The 20,739-nt window shown below is 37.4% G+C and overlaps 3 protein-coding genes across 12 annotated transcripts in view; 2 read left to right on the top strand and 1 right to left on the bottom strand.

Moving 5' to 3' along the window:
• Window positions 1-10,125, top strand: part of KRAS (KRAS proto-oncogene, GTPase) — a 51,048-nt gene extending 40,923 nt beyond the window's left edge. For 4 of the 6 annotated variants that reach the window (XM_055572215.1, XM_055572228.1, XM_055572198.1 and 1 more), the window contains exons 5-6: window positions 468-591; window positions 5,635-10,125. In XM_055572215.1, coding sequence (XP_055428190.1) covers window positions 468-587 — 120 coding nt within the window. In that variant the 3' untranslated portion in view covers window positions 588-591; window positions 5,635-10,125. Of the gene's footprint in view, window positions 1-467; window positions 592-814; window positions 816-5,634 lie in introns of all 6 variants that reach the window. The other 2 variants (XM_055572237.1, XM_055572223.1) reach the window with 2 other exon arrangements.
• A 383-nt stretch (window positions 10,126-10,508) lies between these two features.
• Window positions 10,509-17,810, bottom strand: ETFRF1 (electron transfer flavoprotein regulatory factor 1). The gene is made up of 3 exons (XM_055572252.1): window positions 17,526-17,810; window positions 11,491-11,578; window positions 10,509-11,412 (listed from the first exon to the last, which is right to left on the bottom strand). Exons 2-3 carry the CDS (start codon window positions 11,533-11,535, stop codon window positions 11,191-11,193), a joined length of 267 nt encoding a protein of 88 aa, XP_055428227.1. The 5' UTR covers window positions 11,536-11,578; window positions 17,526-17,810; the 3' UTR covers window positions 10,509-11,190.
• Window positions 17,811-17,824: 14 nt separating this feature from the next.
• The window catches only part of DNAI7 (dynein axonemal intermediate chain 7), an 88,294-nt gene continuing 85,379 nt past the window's right edge, over window positions 17,825-20,739 (top strand). For all 5 annotated transcript variants that reach the window (XM_055572178.1, XM_055572168.1, XM_055572191.1 and 2 more), the window contains exon 1: window positions 17,825-18,109. In XM_055572178.1, the coding sequence (XP_055428153.1) occupies window positions 18,097-18,109 (13 nt within the window). In that variant the 5' untranslated portion in view covers window positions 17,825-18,096. The remainder of the gene's footprint in view (window positions 18,110-20,739) is intronic.

Below are 20,739 nucleotides of genomic sequence, written 5' to 3'. Positions count from 1 at the left end.
TTTAAACAAAGGTCTGACTATCCCTTTTGTACCATTTTTCTCCTCACTCCTGACTCAGAGCAGGGGTAGGGATCAGTGGTACAAAAATAACTTGTTTTCCCTAAGTCAAAGAAATAATTTAAATCTAACTTCAGTTTAGACTTTGATTAATTCTGTGACTAACAAACTAAAATGATTGCATTAATTGATATACAGGTACTAATAAAACATGCACTTCCTAATTTAAATTTTTTTTTAAAAAATTCTTATCCCATTACAAAACAAAACTTGACTTCAAAGAACAAATCAGAATTTATGCCCTATTTTAATACTGAATCCCCAGTTCTATTCAAACAGTCTGATGTCTGTTTGAAAAAAGAAAATGCTCAAGTAAAGCTCAAAATTTCAAACTTCTTGCACATGGCTGTCCCAATAAATTACTATTACCAATGAAACAGACTTTAAAGAAGTTGTGTTTTACAATGCAGAGAGTGGAGGATGCTTTTTATACATTGGTGAGAGAGATCCGACAATACAGATTGAAAAAAATCAGCAAAGAAGAAAAGACTCCTGGCTGTGTGAAAATTAAAAAATGCATTGTAATGTAATCTGGTAAGTTCAGCATATTAATTTTGGCAGAAAGCATGTTTTTCATAGCTCACGAAGTAGCAACCACTTGAGATCTACCTTGGTGTGGGATTCTAATTTGAAGTATTAAAAAAATAAGAAAGGTGTAGTTTGCTTCCACAGTCAATACATTTATTTTTAATCTAATGGATATTAATTATAATTGAGGCAATTTTTTGATGGCTATAGACTATTCTACATTTGTCAGGGTCTTGAGAGACAAAAGATGCCGGACCATATAGAGGAGTTGAATGGCCCAGAAGGTGGGAAAGGATCACTCTTACAGAGTATGTTTTCTTTTGGACATTCCACAGGCAGGGACTTATTCTATCTCTGCTCTCTTAACGTAGTGACATCAGCATCACTTCTTTACCCAGGTGAGAAACCTGGGAGTCTTGGGATGACTCCCTATTTTTCACATCCATTTGGAGGCAACCACAAATTTCTATTGTGAATGATGTTACACTCTAACTTTTTTAAAAATTTATTTATTTTTGGCTGTGCTGGGTCTTCATTGCTGCACACAGGCTTTTCTCTGTTTGTGGTGAGCAGGGGCTACTGTCCAGTCGCAGCGCATGGGCTTCTCATTTTTGTCGCTTGTCTTGTTGCAGAGCATGGGCTCTAGGGCACATGGGCGTCAATACTTAATGCACGTGGGCTCAGTAGTTGCCACTGTTGGGCTCTAGAACACAGGCTCGATAGCTGTGGCAGCACGGGCTTAGTTGCTCCATGACATGTTGAATCTTCCTGGATGAGAGATCAAACCTCCACCTCCAGCACTGGCAGGCAGATTCTTTACCATTGAGCCACTAGGGAAGCCCACCTTCTAACTTTCATCACATCATCAGTTCAGACTTCTATCATTTCTTGCTGGGATTGTTGAAACCTCTTACTTGGTTTACCTTTTGCTGCCTTCATTCACAGTGCAACCAGAGAGATATACTTAAAAGGTTTCATAGAATATATATGGCTCCTTAACACCTTCCTTCCCCTCTCACCTTTGGTTTCATCTCTAAAAAACTCCTTGACTGAACTTTTTGGTCCTCATGTAAATCAGCACTATGTTATTTCTTACCTTCCCTTAAGTCTTGGCTGTTGCTCTTGTTTGGAATGCTAGTGTTCTCATCCCCTAGTTTTACTAGTTAACATGCTTTCATGCTTGTCTAATCTCCTGTTCTCTAAGAATCTTTCTTTAAATCAATCCCATGGATGGAGGAGCCTGGTAGGCTGCAGTCCATGGGGTCGCAAAGAGTCGGACACGACTGAGCAACTTCACTTTCACTTTTCACTTTCACGCATTGGAGAAGGAAATGGCAACCCACTCCAGTGTTCTTGCCTGGAGAATCCCAGGGACGGCGGAGCCTGGTGGGCTGCCGTCTATGGGGTCACACAGAGTCGGACACGACTAAAGCGACTTAGCAGCAGACTGGGCATAATGTGCCCTGCTTGTGTATTCCCAGTTTATTGCTCTTAACTGTTACACACTTACCATGTTAAAGTGAAATAAACTATGTTTGATTCCTATACAGTAAGAATTTTAGAGAGCTAGAATCTCATATTTCTAATCTTTGTATGTCTGTGGCCTAATGAGGTTCCTGGCACATAGGAGCTGCCCAGTTGGATTTATTGAGTGGAATTTCTCAATTTCCTTTCTAAATCAACCCATATTAAATTTGGTTTTCCTTAGAAAATATTTCCCTCAATAGATGCCATAAAGTTCATACCAAAGCTTAAGGTTTTGATGCATATTATTTGCAATATATAATGTTCTGGGAGAACATGAATAAAATTGGAGGATATCATTCATTGTGCTGATTAAACTAAAGGTTGGTGTTCTTTATATGAGTCGAAAGTCGGAAATAATGTATCTCCAAAAATATACTTTTGAATAGTAGATTAAGTTCCAAAGATACTATGTGGTATGTTATGAACTAAACTCAGACGAAGAAACAAAGCAAAATTAATGACCGGCATTAATTTTTATTGAGATTTATGAACTCAATATTTTTTGAGCATCATTGTACAAAATAATATTTAATTTAGAAGTGATAAAACCCAACATTGGAATGCAATCTTAAAAGTAAAACTTCTGAAATAACAGCATTTATGACCAGAGTTAAGTGCTAGTCTTTTTTTCTTCCTACTCTGTTATTATTAGATGATTTTTAAAGTAGAACTATTTAGAATAAAATAAGCTTTATGCTTCAGTTTTTATTTGAAACAGATGGAAGTGTATACTTTTCTAAAATCTCAAATTTGTGCAAACTATTTCAGTGACTGTAGTCTAAATGTCAAATTGTTGGGCATGATGAATTTTTTTCAGTGATCATGAATAGCATTTTATATAAGGAAAAAATTGCACTTGGTAATACCTAAATTTTTTAAATAAAGATATTTTTACAGAATTAATTTGACAGTGATAAATATATGCAAATTAGTTTTTCTTAGTGCTAAAATGATGGGTTTGAACAAATAACCCTAGTGGTATCCTGTTTTGTCTTCTTTACATGTATATGAGAATGATTAGTTCCCACATGAACAAAAGGCATCCACTACCCTCTTTCGAGCAATTTTAATATTTCACTAATCATTAAAATTAAGATTATATAGAAAGAAGAGTTCAGTGGAATATAAACTCAAGTATTTGTCAGAATCTTACAAGAAGGTAATGTAATCAAATTCTCCCTTTATTGTCTCCTAAATACTTATATATTGTTTTCACCTTAGGGTGTGTCTTCTCTGTATCTGTCTCATGGTTTTTCATTTTGTCTTCTTGAACATTTTTATATCATTGATGTTTTTCTTCATTATAAAAACTGTTGAAGTAGACTACATAAGGATGTGCGATCAAAGGGAATTTGTGAAGGGTAAGGGAGTTGGAATAGATCCTCTCTTAAGATTCCATCCTGTTCTAATAGTTTATAAATTAGTCAGCGTTGGTACTGTTTATAAGAAAATAGTTATTCTTTATTGTGTCACTGGAAGTTTTTTGCTCTTTATGTGTTAACATGAAGGTTTATATATATGAAGCCTTGATTGTATTGCTGATGAACTGCCTACCTACTTTTCCTCTCCTGTGGGTGAAGCAGAAGCGTATGTTGTATCAGTAAGTGGGGAACATCAAGTGAAGTTTGGGGGCTTCACTGGGAACTTCTACTCACTAGTGTTCAAATCAATAATTCCGGTTTTTATACCACTACTATTGTTTAAATGTGAGCAAGCCTCTCATTCCCACTCTGTTTAATTCTTTAAAAACATTGGTAATACTTTTATAAATTTTAGATTAAATGTTGTAAAAATCAGTTAAATGTAACTTGCATGAAAATGCCCAGAATTAATTTAGTTATTGAAATATTAATTGTAGAAGATCTTAGTAATACATAAAAGAGAAATATCTGTTAAATTTTCAGTTATTTTCAAGATAAAATAATTTAATGAATATGTTTCTGTTAATATTCGACAGAAGTGGTTAAAATGAGTAAAAAGCCAGTTTTCGTTGTTCTTAAAGTGGCTTGATTAATACAACTTTGTTGTGTATTTGTTCCTGACACTCCCTCTAGTGTCTAGGTTTGAAAACATCATTAGGTTAACAGGCATTTAATAACAGTTACTGGGGCTTCCCTGGTAGCTCAGCTGGTAAAGAATCCGCCTGCAATGCAGGAGACCCTGGTTTGATTCTTGGGTCAGGAAGATCCCCTGGAGAAGGGATAGGCTACCCAACTACAGTATTCTTGGGCTTCCCTGGTTGCTCAGACGGTAAAGAATCCACCCGCAATGCAGCAGACCTGGGTTCAATCCCTAGGTCAGGAAGATCCCCTGAAGGCGGGCATGGCAACCCACTTCAGTATTCTTGCCTGGAGAATCCCCATGACAGAGGAGGAGCCTGGCAGGCTACAGTTCATGGGGTTGCAGAGTCAAGACCCAACTGAGTGACTAAGCACAGCACAGTACTCTTCAGTTGAACAGATTTTAAAATATATATTTTAAATACAAGATTGTATTTTTTCTTTAATTTTTATTTTGCTTGTATGTTTAATTTGCTTTTAACAGGGGTAGGAGAGGAATTGACTTAGGTGCAGATCTTGCAGCATTCAGGATTGCAGGGTTAAAATCAGCTGTCCTACTAGCAGTCTGAGTGGTATTTTTCATGTTCTGTATGAATGATTAGGGTGAAAATTATTTTGACTCAAAATCACTTTGAGTGACTTTGAGTACCTTGCTTTGATCAAAACAAGATGACCAAAATGACCAAATGGCAATTGCTTTGGAGATAACAGCATTTGACTTTATATGAAAAACTTCTGAATACTTCATATACTACACAGATATTAAAAGTATAATGAATTAAGAAACATCTCCAATCAGTGGACTTCACCACCATTTAAATGATCTAGATCTTTTCTCCAATAGAAGCATTACATTTTTCAGAGTATTGTGTCTTGTGGTCATTTAAAATTTTCTTCTCACAAGTATGTGAATTGAAACCAATGCCTTAATAAAACTGAAAGTAATATATTGATACTGTATATTTCATGATAATTATTTAAATCTAAATGGATTTAAATAATATTGAACCATGGCTCAAATATAGTGAAATAATTATAAAAGTAGTATATACTGGCGTGGCTTATATCAAATGTCTAAAACTCAGGGATAATTAAGTATAAATATATATTCACATATATACACAAATACATTTGGATTTTGGTGACAGAGGTATGCCAGTATGGAAAAACTGGTAGCAAATTAAGTTCTCAGGAAAAGTCATGTGTTAATACCTAAGTGTATGTAGGATTCTTTGCCATTGATTTCATTGCCTTTGGTAAAAATCAGTGTTCCTATAATGTTACCAAATATCCTTGAAGACACTTAAGAATCCTAAAAAATCTGATATATATATGTCTAAAGAGAAATGTTAAGTATTCTTATTCTTTCTCAATATTTCCACTAGTAATACATCCTTTCTGTTTTCTGTATACCTCAAACCATCATATATATTCACGTTTTAATACTTGTTATGTGTTTCAGGGTGTTGACGATGCCTTCTATACATTAGTTCGAGAAATTCGAAAACATAAAGAAAAGATGAGCAAAGATGGTAAAAAGAAGAAAAAGAAGTCAAAGACAAAGTGTATAATTATGTAAATACAATTTGTACTTTTTTCTTAAGGCATACTTAAGTAAAAGTGGTAATTTTTGTATATTACACTAAATTATTAGCATTTGTTTTAGCATTATCTAATTTTCTTTCTGCTCCATCCATACTGTTAGCTTTTATCTTGAATGCTTATTTTAAAATGACAGTGGAAACTTTTTTCCTCTAAGTGCCAGTATTCCCTGCGTTTTGGTTTTTGAACTAGCAATGCCTGTGAAAAAGAAACTGAACACCCAAGATTTCTGTCTTGGGGTTTTTGGTGCATGCAGTTGATTACTTCCTGTTTTTCTTATCAATTGTGAACTTTAGTGTGAAACAAATTAATGAGGCTTTCAAATCATCCCTATTGTATTGTTTTATCTAGTCACACACATGGATTAATTACTAATTATAACTTCAGTTGAGATTTCATGATTGGTTTTACTGAAACATCTAGGGAACATGAATTTATGGGCTTCCTGTAGTTTCATCTTGTAGGTATCATTGTCCTACAGTTTCAGTTACCCTTAATGAATGTCAGGTTACACTGTTCACAAAGGTTTTCTTCTTTCCACTGCTATTTGTCAAATGGTCACGTTCCCCAAAATACTATATTTTTTCTATAAAAAAGGGAAAAAATGGAAAAAAATACAAGGCAATGGAAAATATTAAAAGGCCACTTACTTTCCACATTAGGTAAATTCCTATAATGCTCTGAATAGCTTTTTATGTTAAGGCAGACCCAGTAGGTAATGAGGATTAGAACATGCATTTTGGGACTATATTTACATGCTTTAAATTTTTGTAATAATTAAAAAAATTTTAACATGTATAAAGAATTCTCATAGGAATTAAATACAGTCTCCCTGTGTCAGATTGCTCTTTCTTAGCATAAATCTTTTTCTTGAACTTCAATCTTTAAAAGTAGTTTTAATTCTACTGATAGTGATGTAAAAGATTATTTGGGCCAGTTAGCTTGGTAGGTGTTACAGAGACCAGGGTGGCAAAGCCGGGCCTTCCGTGAACCTTTAAGCTACATGGAGAGTTTCACAGTGTGGACTGCATCCCTGTGGTCTTCCATTGTTGCCATGCCTTGGTTGGTCAAAAACAAGGACTTGCAGAGAGATTGAATAGCTCAGCAAGGTACATTCTCATTATGTCGTAGTCCTACTCAGGAACATCACTTTTTTAAAATAAAAAACCCAAAAAAACAGAACTTAAAAAAAAAAAAAAAACCACATTATTTTAAATGAGATTTTAGGTGGGGTGGCAAGATTTTAATTTTTTTTAAACGATGAAATGAAAAAATGTCAAAATCTTGAGTATTGGCTAGTTCTCTTTAACACTGGCTAAAGTAACATTTTTGTAAACACTTCAGTACAGTCTGGTCCATTATTAAGAATATCTAATGCTTATAATAGATAAAGTAATGCTAACAAAATCATTCTTTGAATGCATTTAAAATGTTAACTTATTTTAAAATATTTGAACTGAGATAGTGTGTTGAGGTGAAAGTATCACTGGACAAGGAGGAAGTTGACTTAGATTCTAAGTTATGTGTCTTTGATTTTGGACAAATCACTTACTAGCCATTTCTTCATTTTTAAAGAAGTCATCTCAAAGGCTGTATCTAGCTTTATAACTATGTGATTTACATTCAGTTTACATAAGGATATACCTATTTGTCAGTCTCAGCACCATCTGTAACTTTTTACCTGTGTTATCATCTTCAGTGCCAGTCTTAGGCAAAATTGTGCAAGAGGTGAAGTTTATTTTTAAATATCGTTCTCTGCTTCCAGGACTTTTCCCATATTAGTGTTGTCTTGCCTGCCTACCTTACACTTCTCTATGTCCCATGACTTGATGTTTTTTCTTATAATATTTCTCATTTCTCTGATCTCAAGATTGATTGCTGCTTTGGATATCTCCATGATGGCCTCCCATCAAATCATACCAAAATGTCCTATATTGTAAAATTCCTCAGGCTTAACATAATCTGACAGATACTATAATGGGATTTGACCTAATAGCTAATTTTCAGGTTGTGGCTGTAGCAATTTAATTTTGATCCTCTGAACATCATCTCTTTGCTGCCTGCTTCATCAGTTACAAAGTAGGAGTTTTCATACCTGCTATGAATAGTTAGAACCCTATCCCATGGAAGGAGAATTTAATAAAAGTAGTGCTGAGAGAATTCCTTATGTAATTTACTAGGACTAGCCCTGCTAATAGTGATACATTCCATTGTTTTAAAAACTAAAATCTTACCATGAAAGATACTTTCAAATTTAACTCATGTCTTAATCTTTAGCAGAAGTCATTTTTTCAGCAAATATTTCAGTGCCTACTAGATGCCAGGCACTGCCCAAGGCACTGGGGATATTAAGAGTACCCAAACATGGGACATAAGACCTGTCCTTAAGTAGTGTTTATATTTTAGAGGGTCTATATATGAGTGAGGCATCTGACACATGACCCAGATACAACATAATGCATGTTGTAATTCTGCAAAAAAATGATTTGGTCTCTAAGCTTAGTTTCTTCCAGTTCTAAAATACTTGTTTTGCTCTTATTCCAATGTAGCTGTTTAGTCAAGCTCTTTTTTAATTAAATCAGTTTACTTCAATGTTTTAAAGGAGTAAATTTGATTATTTTTTTTAATTTGGCATAATTATGTGATTCTGTTGAGACAATTATAGTACAAATTAAGTTGTATGTCAGATAATGTTAAAATCCCCCTGCGTGTAGTATGGTCTCTTTGTAAAAGTAATTATAATAGATGTTCAAAATTAAATATTGAATTCTAAAAGTTATTTCTTCTGGGTAAAAATAAACAGATGCCTGAGCTAATTCACAGAAAAGGAAACTTCTCTGTAAAAATCAATATGGTTTCTGAGATGCTATATTAAACTACAGGCTTTTGGAACATTAAGTAGGGAGTTAAGACTTGCTTTAGTACCTCCTCTTGTTTCTAAACAAGAGAAAGAAATGGCCATACTTCAGGAATTGCAGTGTATAACTGAGGTGATTTTTAGGACTCTTGAATTTTTGATGTAGCTGGGCAACTTTTTTATGGCAGTGGTAATTATCCTTTATTATGTGAATTTTGAATGGTTTAATAAAATGTTTGTTTTTGTAGAGATTTTAAAAGGGGAGAGAGAATCCTAGAAATAACATAAATGTTATCTAATTACAGCCTTAAAGATAAAAATCCTTGTTGAAGTTAAAAAAATTGCTAAATTACATAGTTTTAGACATTAACGTTTGTGGAAGAATGTAGCAGAAGTATGTAGTAAAATTTGAGTGAGTATCTCCACTTAGGAATTCTAGGCTCTATTTTAACTGAGTCACACTGCATAGGAATTAGAACCTAACTTTTATAGGTTATCAAAATCTTGGCCACCATTGCACAATTTTGTCCTAAAATATATGGAAACTTTGTGAGGCATGTTAAGTTGCAGTTTGCACAAGTTCATCTCATTTGTATTCCAGTGATTTTTTTTTTTCCTAACCATTTTTCCTAAACATATACACATTTAGGTTTCTTTGTAGGCAGTAAAAACTACCTGCCCTTTCCATCTGTCAAAAAGTAATAATTTATTGATTATTTTGTATTAATGATTTTTAACAACCCATTAGTAACTTTAAAGCTGAATTTATATTTAATAACTTTGTTGTTGATATTGGGTAGCATGAAATCTGCATTGAGAAATTGAACAGCATATAACTGGTAGCTGTAAATTCCTTCAGAAAATGAAATTTCTTTCTTTCTAGAAATATATTCACATCAGTTCCTAAAGATGACTCATAACTAGTAATACTTGTTTTAATAGTTTTAAGTGCCTGTTTGGGATGATAATAGGCAATTTTAGATGAATTTATGAAAAAAAAGTTATTACCTGCAGAAATGTCAATTATAGACGGTCCCCCTCCCTATAGAGCTAAATGGGTTATGTAATGTTTTATTCAAAAGTTTCCAATTCCACTGTCTTGTGTTTTCATGTTGAAAATACTTTTGCAGTTTTCCTTTGAGTGCCAATTTCTTACTAGTACTATTTCTTAATGTAACATGTTTACCTGGAATGTATTTTAACTATTTTTGTATAGTGTAAACTGAAACATGCACATTTTGTACATTGTGCTTCTTTTTGTGGGACATATGCAGTGTGATCCAGTTGTTTTCCATCGTTCGGTTGCGCTGACCTAGGAATGTTGGTCATATCAAACATTAAATTTAAAAATGACCACTCTTTTAATTAAAATTAACTTTTAAATGTTTATAGGAGTATGTGCTGTGAAGTGATCTGAAATTTGTAATATTTTTGTCATGAACTGTACTGCTCCTAATTATTGTAATGTAATAAAAATAGTTATGGTGACTATCATAGTGTGTACTTTTTTTTTGGCTGTGCTGCACGACTTGTGGGATCTTGGTTCCCTGACCCCAACCTGGGTCCACAGCAGTGAAAGTGCCAACTCCTAACCACTGGATTGCCAGGGAAATTTGAAACGTTATCCCCACAAATGATACAGGATAGTTTATAAGCAACAGACGCTAAATTATATTAGCGTATATTAGTAAATTAGTAAATCTTTTCTTTAGCTTATAAAGCTAGATGTTTTTTATTTGTAAAAGGTGCTGTGAACATTGTGTAAAAGTTTAAGTGTTTGCTTAAAACCACGTTAGGTTTAGGTCCTATGACATATTAACTCATTTAGAAGTGGATGCAAACCAAATCTGCCTTTATGACAAAAGAATAGAATAACATAAATCATTACTTTTTATTGAAGAAGGTATTGATATACAACAGGTGATTTGTTTTAAGGCCCAAAGGCATCCAATTGCAAAATTAATACCGGAAATAATTAAATAGGCATATTATGTAATGCCAGTCACTGGTAGGCTGTTTCAAGTTCTTAACTCTACACATATTATTTCTACTAACTGCACTTAGACCATTACCAGACGCTGCTTCTTTCACAGCGAACACTGGATATGTGCTCTTGGCGTTTCACATGGGGTCAAAAATGAGCTCCTTTAAAAGTTAAGGGAAATAAACTTGCAAGAAATTATTCTGCTTAAGTGTTAAATGGCATTCTCTTTTCAGTAAAATGCAGAAATGAGCTAAGAATAATTGGCAAATTTTTCACTAAAACTTAAGTACATTATGTTTTCATTCGAAATTGGGTGCTCATCAATTTTTAATAAGTAGTTGGCAATATTATATAGCTAAATTACTATAAAATTGACATTTAACAGTTAATTGTTATATAAAAATTGAGCATAAAGGTTGCTGATAAAGCAATAGAAGTTGAAACCTGTTTTAGTTCAGTAAGGCAGCTCAGGTATTTTTAACACAGTGTATATCTTGACACTTTAAAGTTATTTTTGTCATAGCTGGTACATAAACAGCTGGCACTGATCTTCAGTCAAATGATAGTAATACTGATCATTTAGTTTTGTTGGTATCTGAGTAATAGCGTTGTTTCATAGCTCTGTATTTCCTAAGGAAGTATAATGCTTCTAGTTCTTTCATTACAAATTTGCCCCTTTCAATAAGTTCTTTGATCTTCTCTGGGTCCTTCACATCTTTGTTTTTAAGGAAAACATTCTTCAGACGCCTTTTGAAATAGTCTGCTCCTTTTGGATAGTCTCGTCCAAGATACAGCAGCTTAAAAAAGAAAGATTATATATTTCTAAACAATCTATGTCATATAACATTTACAAAACTGGCAACGTACTTACTTACATTCTTATAAAGATTCAATACTTCTCCTCTTAAAGGATTGGCCATTTTCACTTATCATGGAAAATATCCACTTTTATATGTAATATACCTAAAGAAAAAGAAAAATCTTTACAAATAACTGCATTGTAGTCTTGAAAAAGATTTTACCCACTGCTAAACTAGTACTCTTTTTTTTTTTTTTTTTTTTTTTTGGCCATTCAATAAAAGTCGATGGTGCACTTTTATGTTCCAGGCAGTGAGATGCAGCTGTGAACGTGTCAGGTAAGATAGCTGCTATCACAGAATTAGCATCTCCTGAGGGACATAAAAGATCATTATGAGTTGTGGTAAGCTCTATGAAGGAAACAGAACAATTAGAGAAAGCAGATCATCAGAGATAAGCAGGTGGACCTCTTACAGAGTGGCATGAATTAGAAGTAGATTTGGAATCCCAGCTGCACAGTGTTGTACAGGTTGCTTAATCTTTCCGAGCCTCTTTTCTTGTCAGAGGGAGAACTGTGTGCCCTGCTCTCGAGGCAAGGCTCAAACTGTTTGCAGGACACTGGGAGGAGGCCTGACCAAATCAAGGGTGCCCTACAAAGAAAGGCTAAAGAGTAGGACAAACAGGTGTGAGAGTCAAGCAGGTTCACAGCTAATGGCAAATGGGCAGAAGATGAGTGATGAAGAGACCAAGTGAACAACCCATAAAGGGGGTACATGAGGACCAGGCAACATCCAGTGGGATATATAAGCTTAATCTTTATGTGTCCTTTGTGCTGCTAGTGAGAGGCAGCTCCTTAAAGGCACCATCACAGCCTAAACATAGAAAGTAATTCCCAATACTTGTGATGGTTGTGGGGGTTAACTCCTAAAATTCATACATTATAAACATTTAGTTTGTGATAGGCCCCAAATGAATGTCAATGCCATTTATAACCTTAAAATTTCATAACGCCCATTTGCCCATTAATCTAAAATAACATACCTTTTTATATCCCTCATTAACAAATTTTTATTTTAAAATAATTTCATTCAACCTTTCAGAAAAGCCGCAACTCAGATTTAATAACTTTTTCCCCTGAACTATTTGAGGATAAGTTGCTAACATGATACCAAATCAGCCTGAATACTTTGTAGTGCCATCCAAAAGAAATACAGTGCAAGCCACCCATGTAATTTTACTTTTGATAGTCCTTATTAAAAAAACAGCTGAAATTATTTTAATAATGTATCATTTTTATCCAAAATATTTTAAGAAGTGTTATGCCAGACATGTTTATAAGTACCTGTGGCTTAGTTGCTACCATTACTGGACAACAGTTTGAGGTACTTTCTGTGAACAAGGATGTTTTCTTACAGCACAAAACCATCAGAGTCAGGAAATTAACAAGCGCTGCTATATTACTACCATTGAATCCACAGCCCTGAGTTTTGCCCTTTGTAGCAAAGGAATCCAATCTACACCGATTACACATTGCATTTAATTTCCATGTCTCTAGCTTTCAATCTGAAAAAATTCCTTAATTTCCTTGATTTTCATAAACTTGACATCTGTGAGGATCACAGGCCATTAATTTTGTAGAAATATGTCTTGTTTTGATGTTAATTTATGGCTAGGTTCAGCTTACATAGTTTGGGCAGAAACATTAGACATGCTTTATTTCATTGCATTCTATTATGTGGCCACAATTCCAGTCTGTTCCATTATGGCTGAGGTTAGTTTTGATCACTTGGTTAAGGTGGTGTTTGTCAGGACTCTTCAGTTACTTTTTTTCCTTTGAAGTTAGCATTTTGTGGGAGGTACTGTGAGACAGAAGTATATGTCATCCAGAAAAACCTTTCATCTTGCAAAAACATTAAAAGTAACAGAGCTAATGGGGGGCGGGGGGAGGTAGTTTGAGGCATACCACTCAAATCCTCTGCAGTTGTAAACAGAGCACCAATTAAAAAAAACATAAATTGATACCTGGAGAGCTGATCTGAGCCACTCAGATTGCTCTCAGTATTGCTGGACGATACCACAGAGATAAGATGAAGTTTATGAATAGGAGTAGAGGGCTGGAGACCAGGAAGGGATCACAGGAGACAGGAGGAAATCCCTGGGGATGATGGTTTTATCATTATGATTCTGGTGAGGTTTCATAGGTGTAGGCATGAGTCAAATTTATCAAATTGTATTTATACTTAATAAGTGTAGTGTTTGTATGTCAATTACATGTTAGTAAGACTGTTTAAAAGTAGTGTAGACATGCTGGCAGAATGCCAAGAGTAGGGCTGGGAGATCCTGAAGTGCAGGTGAAAGTAGATATCTAAACCACGAGGCTGGTCAGTAGGGGATTCAACCTGTAACCAGGTCAACAGTTGTGTACCTCTGGGGTATACAACTAAGCAACTAAGTAGTTTTTCTTTCTTTTTTTTTTTTTACAAATATACTTGAAAGGCTTCTGCTGCCAGTATAGCAACTGAGTGAAGACCTTTTCTTGCTGAAGTTTATAGATCTGCTTCTGTGGCTTTTCTTTCTTAGGGGAAAAAAATAGCCAACACTGTTTGCTGCTGCTACTGCTGCTGCTACTAAGTCGCTTCAGTCGTGTCCGACTCTGTGCGATCCCTTAGACGGAAGCCCACCAGGCTCCCCCATCCCTGGGATTCTCCAGGCAAGAACACTGGAGTGGGTTGCCATTTCCTTCTCCGATGCATGAAAGTGAAAAGGGAAAGTGAAGTCGCTCAGTCGTTCCTGACTCTTAGTGACCCCATGGACTGCAGCCTACCAGGCTCCTCCGTCCATGGGATTTTCCAGGCAAGAGTGCTGGAGTGGGGTGCCATTGCCTTCTCCAAACATGTTAATAATTGTCTGCATCCCCTATTTACTAGTGATTTATGAGTTCACAGTGACAAGTATACAATGTATCAGAACATCTGAGTTCATTAACTTTCTTGTTTTCCTCCAAAGTGCTATTTTTCTGCTTTTGTCTGTTATCACTTGAGCTTTCCTGCATAAATGGTAGTCCTTTTCCAAAAAAAAAAACAAAAAACAAACCCTTTAGAAGATCTGCTTAGAGGTTGCAGCTTAGAGACTTTGAGGCTTCACTGCTGCTGCCGCTAAGTCGCTTCAGTCGTGTCCGACTCTGGGCGACCCCAGAGACGGCAGCCCACCAGGCTCCCCCATCCCTGGGATTCTCCAGGCAAGAACACTGGAGTGGGTTGCCATTTCCTTCTCCAATGCAGGAAAGTGAAAAGTGAAAGTGAAGTCACTCAGTCATGTCCGACTCTTAGCGACCCCATGGACTGCAGCATACCAGGCTCCTCCGTCCATGGGATTTTCCACACAAGAGTTCTGGAGTGGGTTGCCATTGCGCTTCACTGAGGGTGATCTAATTGGGCCCTTTATTGGGGAACCTCTGATGTTGTTATCTTAGTCTGTTCCTCCTGGGCTGGTCAGATTCCACAGATGAGAGTCTTCCAATCTTCTGAGGATTTACTAAATTAAGAAGTGGAAAATGACTCAGGGCCTTGCATTCAGCATCATGTATACTCAAATACACCTAACCTGCTCCCAGTGTGATTCTCATGTCCTTTGTATGCCTGAGGACACCCCCACACCATAGATGATTCTGTCCAGAAATAAACCTCTAGTCTTCTGAGAGTGAGGCATGCACTTAGAGGTATTTCTCAAATAGCTTTCACTTCATCCTCTCTGATTTACTTCATTCATTTCCAAATCCAATGGCCCTGTTCCAGGACCTTTTTGAGAATTATGCAGTATAAATTGGGCTTTTCAAGTGTGCTAGGTGACAGTCATCTGTCTTGCAGCTTCCAAAGTTTGTCATCTCCTTCTCTATTAGTCTAATTTATTTTTTAAATGGTTTACTGAAGATTTAGTGCTTTCAGGAGTGAAATTAGATGGGTCTATTTAACCGGGTACAGCAACAGCTAATTCCATTTTAAAAACTTGTTTTCTGAGAGCCATTTTTTGTGTTTTAATCTTACTGAAAATGACACTTAAGGAAGAACCTTGTGCTTTTAAAATAATTGTAAATTAAATCTACATTAGATGTAATTTCAAATCAGAAATTACAGCCTGTTTAATTCCTGGCAAAGAGCATAGCTCTATTTAATTCACAATTTGTAAAAGCTTTTAGAATGTGGGTTAAATTGTCTTTAGCTGTTTTTTTTTTTAAACAAATTATGCATAAAAAAGGACCTGCCCAGCAAAAAAGTAGCTGCTGTGACCAAGATAAATATGTCCCATTCCTTGATATATTAACTTTTATGAGCTGAGGAAATGTTTTATTACTGCATACTGACCTTTAGGCATTTAGGTTTACTTTAGCCTTTACGAGAAACAGGTTTCCTTGGGTGAACTGGTGAACAATTTAAATGCAGCAGGGACCTGGGGCTGCTCCTTAACTCTGCATAAAGTCATGGAAGTTACTGTTTTCATAAAGAGCCAAATGAGAGTTAGGGACTGTGAGAAGTTCCCTATCATTCTAAGAAACTTGGATGGGGGTGGGCATACAATCCACATTGATAGCTCTTTCCCAGTGACTTGTGGGCCAAGACTTAACCAACTCCAGTACTGGGTTAAGTGAGAAGGCAATGGTAACCAACTCCAGTATTCTCGTCTGGGAAATCCGAGGGACAAAGGAGCATGGGCGGGGCTACAGTCCATGGGGTTGCGAAAGAGTAAGACATGACTTAGTGCCTAAACAACAACATCATGGTGCCCAAAGCTATTACTGATCACTCTTCCCCATGAAGTTCAGATTTGACTCAAACAGATGGAGCACATTTCCCCAAAGTAGTTAAGCCTAAAAAGCTTCACACTAAAATTTATCTCAACACACTTGCCTGCACCAAAGGATATGTAATCCGAGAGGCAGGTGGCAAGAGATTTTGCCCCCAAAGCTGGTATTTCGCTTGGTCAAGGCCTACCTAGAAGCCAGATTATAAAAGTGAGTTGAAAGAAGATGGTCATGTATGTTCAGAGGGGCTAGGAACTGCACCTGTCTGGAGGTAAAAGTGAACAGAGGAAATGGGCGTTCTTATTCTTGCAGCTGTAAGACTAGTAGAGAACTATATAAGCCCACTGGTATAATCTCATAGCAGAGCAGTCACCTAGAACACAGTCCAGCATGTTCTAACACATCCATAGCAAATCCTCCTCCCTGGGGGGGAATTTGGTGGAAGGAGAACTTGAGCAAGTCTCTCCCCTGAAATCCTATGATATCAAAATTATTTGTGATTACCATTCACACTTCCTTACTTCCATCAGAGCTGACTGAAGTTCTGTAATCGTAAACATTAGTAGTTTGACTGAAAAACTTAAAAAGCTTAGTTCCATACCAGCTTCGGAACTCTATATCAAGTCAACATTGAGAGGTTTTTAATCTTGCTACCAGGGATGTGAAGGTGAAATGTCAGAGCTATGACCAATCTGGATTTCTGTGGGGAGAATAACACTTTAACCTACAAAGACTAGCTCAGTCAGAAATACTTATTTAATAATACCTTTGGTCAATGAAATTGCAAGAGAGAGCGCATTATAAAATTACAATCAGAGATGAGAAATGGTGGCAAGAATTTTAAAGCATTTCACGTCTTGTCAGGCTAAAATGGGGTTTAAGCCTAAACGAGGTTTAGATCTAAATTCATACGGAATTCAGATACGCTTTGGAAGGTTAATTTCTCAGTCTCTTAATTTCTTCTAGTTTTCCTGTTGGTTTAAGCTGCCAGAGTTTCTTCATGTTGGTAGACCGACATTCGAAGGGTTGTACTACCGGTTAGTACACTGTGACCTTGACTCTGGGCACAGAATTTAGCGCGTCTTGCTGGGTCTCTGAGACTTCCACCAGTAAGGAATACGTTACCCAGGAACTGCTTCAAATTATTTCCAGTTCTTGTTTAGAGCTCCTCTTGGGAAAAAAAAAAAAAAAAAAAAAAAACCACCAAAAAACATCATATACCTTAATGGTTCAGGAAATAAACAACCAGGTGCAGGGAGAAGAATCTGAAGGTCATTTAAAAATAAACAACCCTCTGTGAGCCAATTTATTTACCTCTTTTTCTAAACTGCCAATCGAGCCCGGCCCCTCGCTGGTCTAAGCGGTGGCGGCCCAGGAAGCCGACCCGGTGTCAGCCACTTGACCGCGTAGCCGGCGGCCCCCTTCCTTCTCGAAATCCGCAAAGAAAGATTCGCCCCAGCAAATCTAGGGAAACGGAGAGGGGCTGTCAACGTCGGAAGACGCACACAACCCTTTTCCTACACCTGTTGGTCTTCGCCCAGAGCATACCGCCTCCAGACTGAAGCATACGGAAAACAAAATAAGACTCCCCGGCGCGGCACTCACGCACTTTCCGGCACGCCGCAGCCGTAAACGCAAACCTCAGTTCCAACGCCAGAGGCTGTCGACCTAGGCGGGCGGCAGGCTGTAGCGGGGCGGAGCAACCTGTCAGGGAAGTGGGTAGGGCGCCGTCCGGAAGAACCCCAGCGCGACTGCGCGAACTCAGACGCCGGGCTCTCCGCAGCGGCCCTGGGGCGCCAGTGGGCGGGGCTTGTCGTCCTGACAACGCGGGAGCGTTTGTCCACACAACCCGGAGATCACACTTGGCAGTCTACTGAGGTCGTGTATGCATCAGCATGGTGAGCAGGGAACGTAGGGGAGCAGGGTCAAGGGGCGATCATTGATGCTCCTGCGCCGTGTTAAATGATATGGCAAGAGCCTGTCATATTTTATTAGAGGAGAGCGAGTCGGTTTAGGAAAGACCCCATATCCTTAGAGGGGATGGACCTCTCCTGAAGTATGGCCTTCCATTCGGGGTCAGATGGACCGGAGAGAGAGTCCAGACCGGTTTCTGCAAATGGGGAATGGCCAGTTTGTGGTGTTTTAATCAGATCAGCTGATGTTTTCATCTCCAGCTGCTGCTAAATTCAAATATTCGTCTCAATTTAGTTACTCCTAGTCGTGATTGACATTCCTGTGAAATTGCTTTTTTTTTTTTTTAATTGCAGCTTGGTGGAAATGCATAGGGTTTTGTTTTGTTTTGTTTTTTTTTTTGGCCACCTCAGCAATTAATTGAAAGCTGCTGCAGTTTACTCTGCTTTGAAAAGTTATTTTGTGTGGTCTTTTGTGGATATTTGAATTGTTTTGTGATTCAGAGTATTGCAACCTGCCTGGTGTTTAAGTATGATAAAGCTTCTTGTTTTGTTTTTCTGCACGCTTCAGCTGTCATGTCTTCTCCAGGAACACAGACCAACATGTAGCTATAACATGTTCTCGTTTCCCATTTTCTTAAACGTGATTTCCATCTTCTCCAGTGATTAAAACTAGATGGAAGTGGAAAGTGTAATTAATCATTTAATTCATTAATTAAGGGAAAATATGGAGCATACTCTTTGTGCTTGGCACTAGACTGAAACGAAGTACACAAAGGTGATAATTACAATCTCTCCCTTGTATGGAAGACAGACTTAGCAAATTAATTACAATACAGTTTTATAACTGTAATCATTGAAGTGACTACGACGGAGTAACACAAAGATGGGAATGTTAAAATTAGGGCGGGAGAGGAAAGGGGGATGGGAAGAGCAGAGCAATGCTTTTCAAGCTGTGTTTTATAGTATGATGAATTTACCGGAAGTAATGAGAAGAAACAGAGTGTGGAGAGCGTTTATGTCAGGGAGAACAGAAAGTAAATGGATTTTAAACTGACTTAAAGCTGCTGATAACTTAAGGGAATAGGCACCTATTTATCATTTTCCAACCAGTACACAAGTTTCTTGTTTTTAGATCCCTTTGGCAGTCTTTCTCAAAATGTGGCTTCTGGAAAATTGGAATAAGCCCGGAATGGACTTGCCAGGTGGCTCTAGTGGTAAAGAACTTGCCTGCCAATGCAGGAGACATAAGAACCACAGGTTCCATTCCTGGGTGGGGAAGATCCCCTGGAGGAGGGCATGGCAACCCACTCCAGAATTCCTGCCTGGAGAATCCCATGGACAGAGAGGTCTGGCAGGTTATAGCCTATGGGGTTACAAGAGGTGGACACTACTGAAGCGACTTAGTATGCACGCAAGCCTTGAATACCAATTCAAATGCAGATTCCAGGAACAGACTGGACTCCAGATCTAAGTATTAGTTTCCTAGGACTGCCAAGTAACAACATACCACAAACTAACTGGCTTCACCAATAGAAATTTATTGTTTCATAGTTTCAGAGTCTAGAAGTCTTAGAATAAGGAGTTGTCAAGGCTATTCTCACCCTGCAGGTGCTAGCTTCTGCTACTTTTTGTCTTGTGGCAGCATTATCCCATTCTTTGGTGTTCTCTGAGTGTGTGTGTGTCTGTGTCCACATTTCCCCCTTTTTACAAGGTTTCCAGTCTTACTGAATCCGAGGTCCACCCTATTCCAGTATGACCTCATCTTAATTACATCAGCAAGGACCCTCTTTCCAAACAAGGAAACACTTGGAGACACTGGGAGATAGGACTTATGTATGAATTTTGAGGGGACACAATTCAACTCACACCATGAACTGAATTACTTATGGGGAGAGAGAAGTGAGTATGTACACTTTTAGGCCAGGAATATGCATTTTTATCAGGCATCCCAGGTGATGCTTATGCTCTCTGAGAACTACTCTACTACTGGATGCTCTTATGATTTGCAGGAAGAATGAGTATATGTGGCTTCCCTGATAGCTCAGTTGGTAAAGAATCTGCCTGCAATGCAGGAGACCCTGGTTCAATAACTGGGTTGAGAAAATCCTCTGGAGAAGGGATAGGCTACCCACTCCAGTATTCTTGGGCTTCCCTTACAGCTCAGCTGGTAAAGAGTCTGCCTGCAATGCAGGAGACCTGGGTTTCATCCCTGAGTTGGGAAGATCCCCTGGAGAAGGGAAAGGTTACCCTCTCCAGTATCCTGGTCTGGAGCATTCTATGGACTGTATAGTCCATGGGGTTGCAAAAAGTCGGACACGACTGAGTGACTTTTCATTTTCACTTGATTATATGTACTTATCCCAAACCTGCCTCACATTAAAAGCATTAATGAGAGACGACAGTTTGCCCACCTTTAAAATGTGGCTGCTTTGGAACATGGCCATTGTTGTTTACATATTCTGCTGTATAGAATTTATTTCAAGGTGGACATATGTTAACTATTAATGATAGCAAGTATGGTAAAAATAAAACACCTTTGTAAAATTTGTGCGAGTCGAGTCACCATTCTTATTTATGTCATCTCTAGTATCTCAGAGAACTTTGTGTGTAAATCA

This window comes from Bubalus kerabau, chromosome 1, assembly GCF_029407905.1.
Source record: "Bubalus kerabau isolate K-KA32 ecotype Philippines breed swamp buffalo chromosome 1, PCC_UOA_SB_1v2, whole genome shotgun sequence".
Taxonomy (NCBI): Eukaryota; Metazoa; Chordata; class Mammalia; order Artiodactyla; family Bovidae; genus Bubalus; species Bubalus kerabau.
The sequence above is the reverse complement of the archived record's forward strand: the minus strand, read 5'-3'. Positions and strand labels throughout refer to the sequence as shown.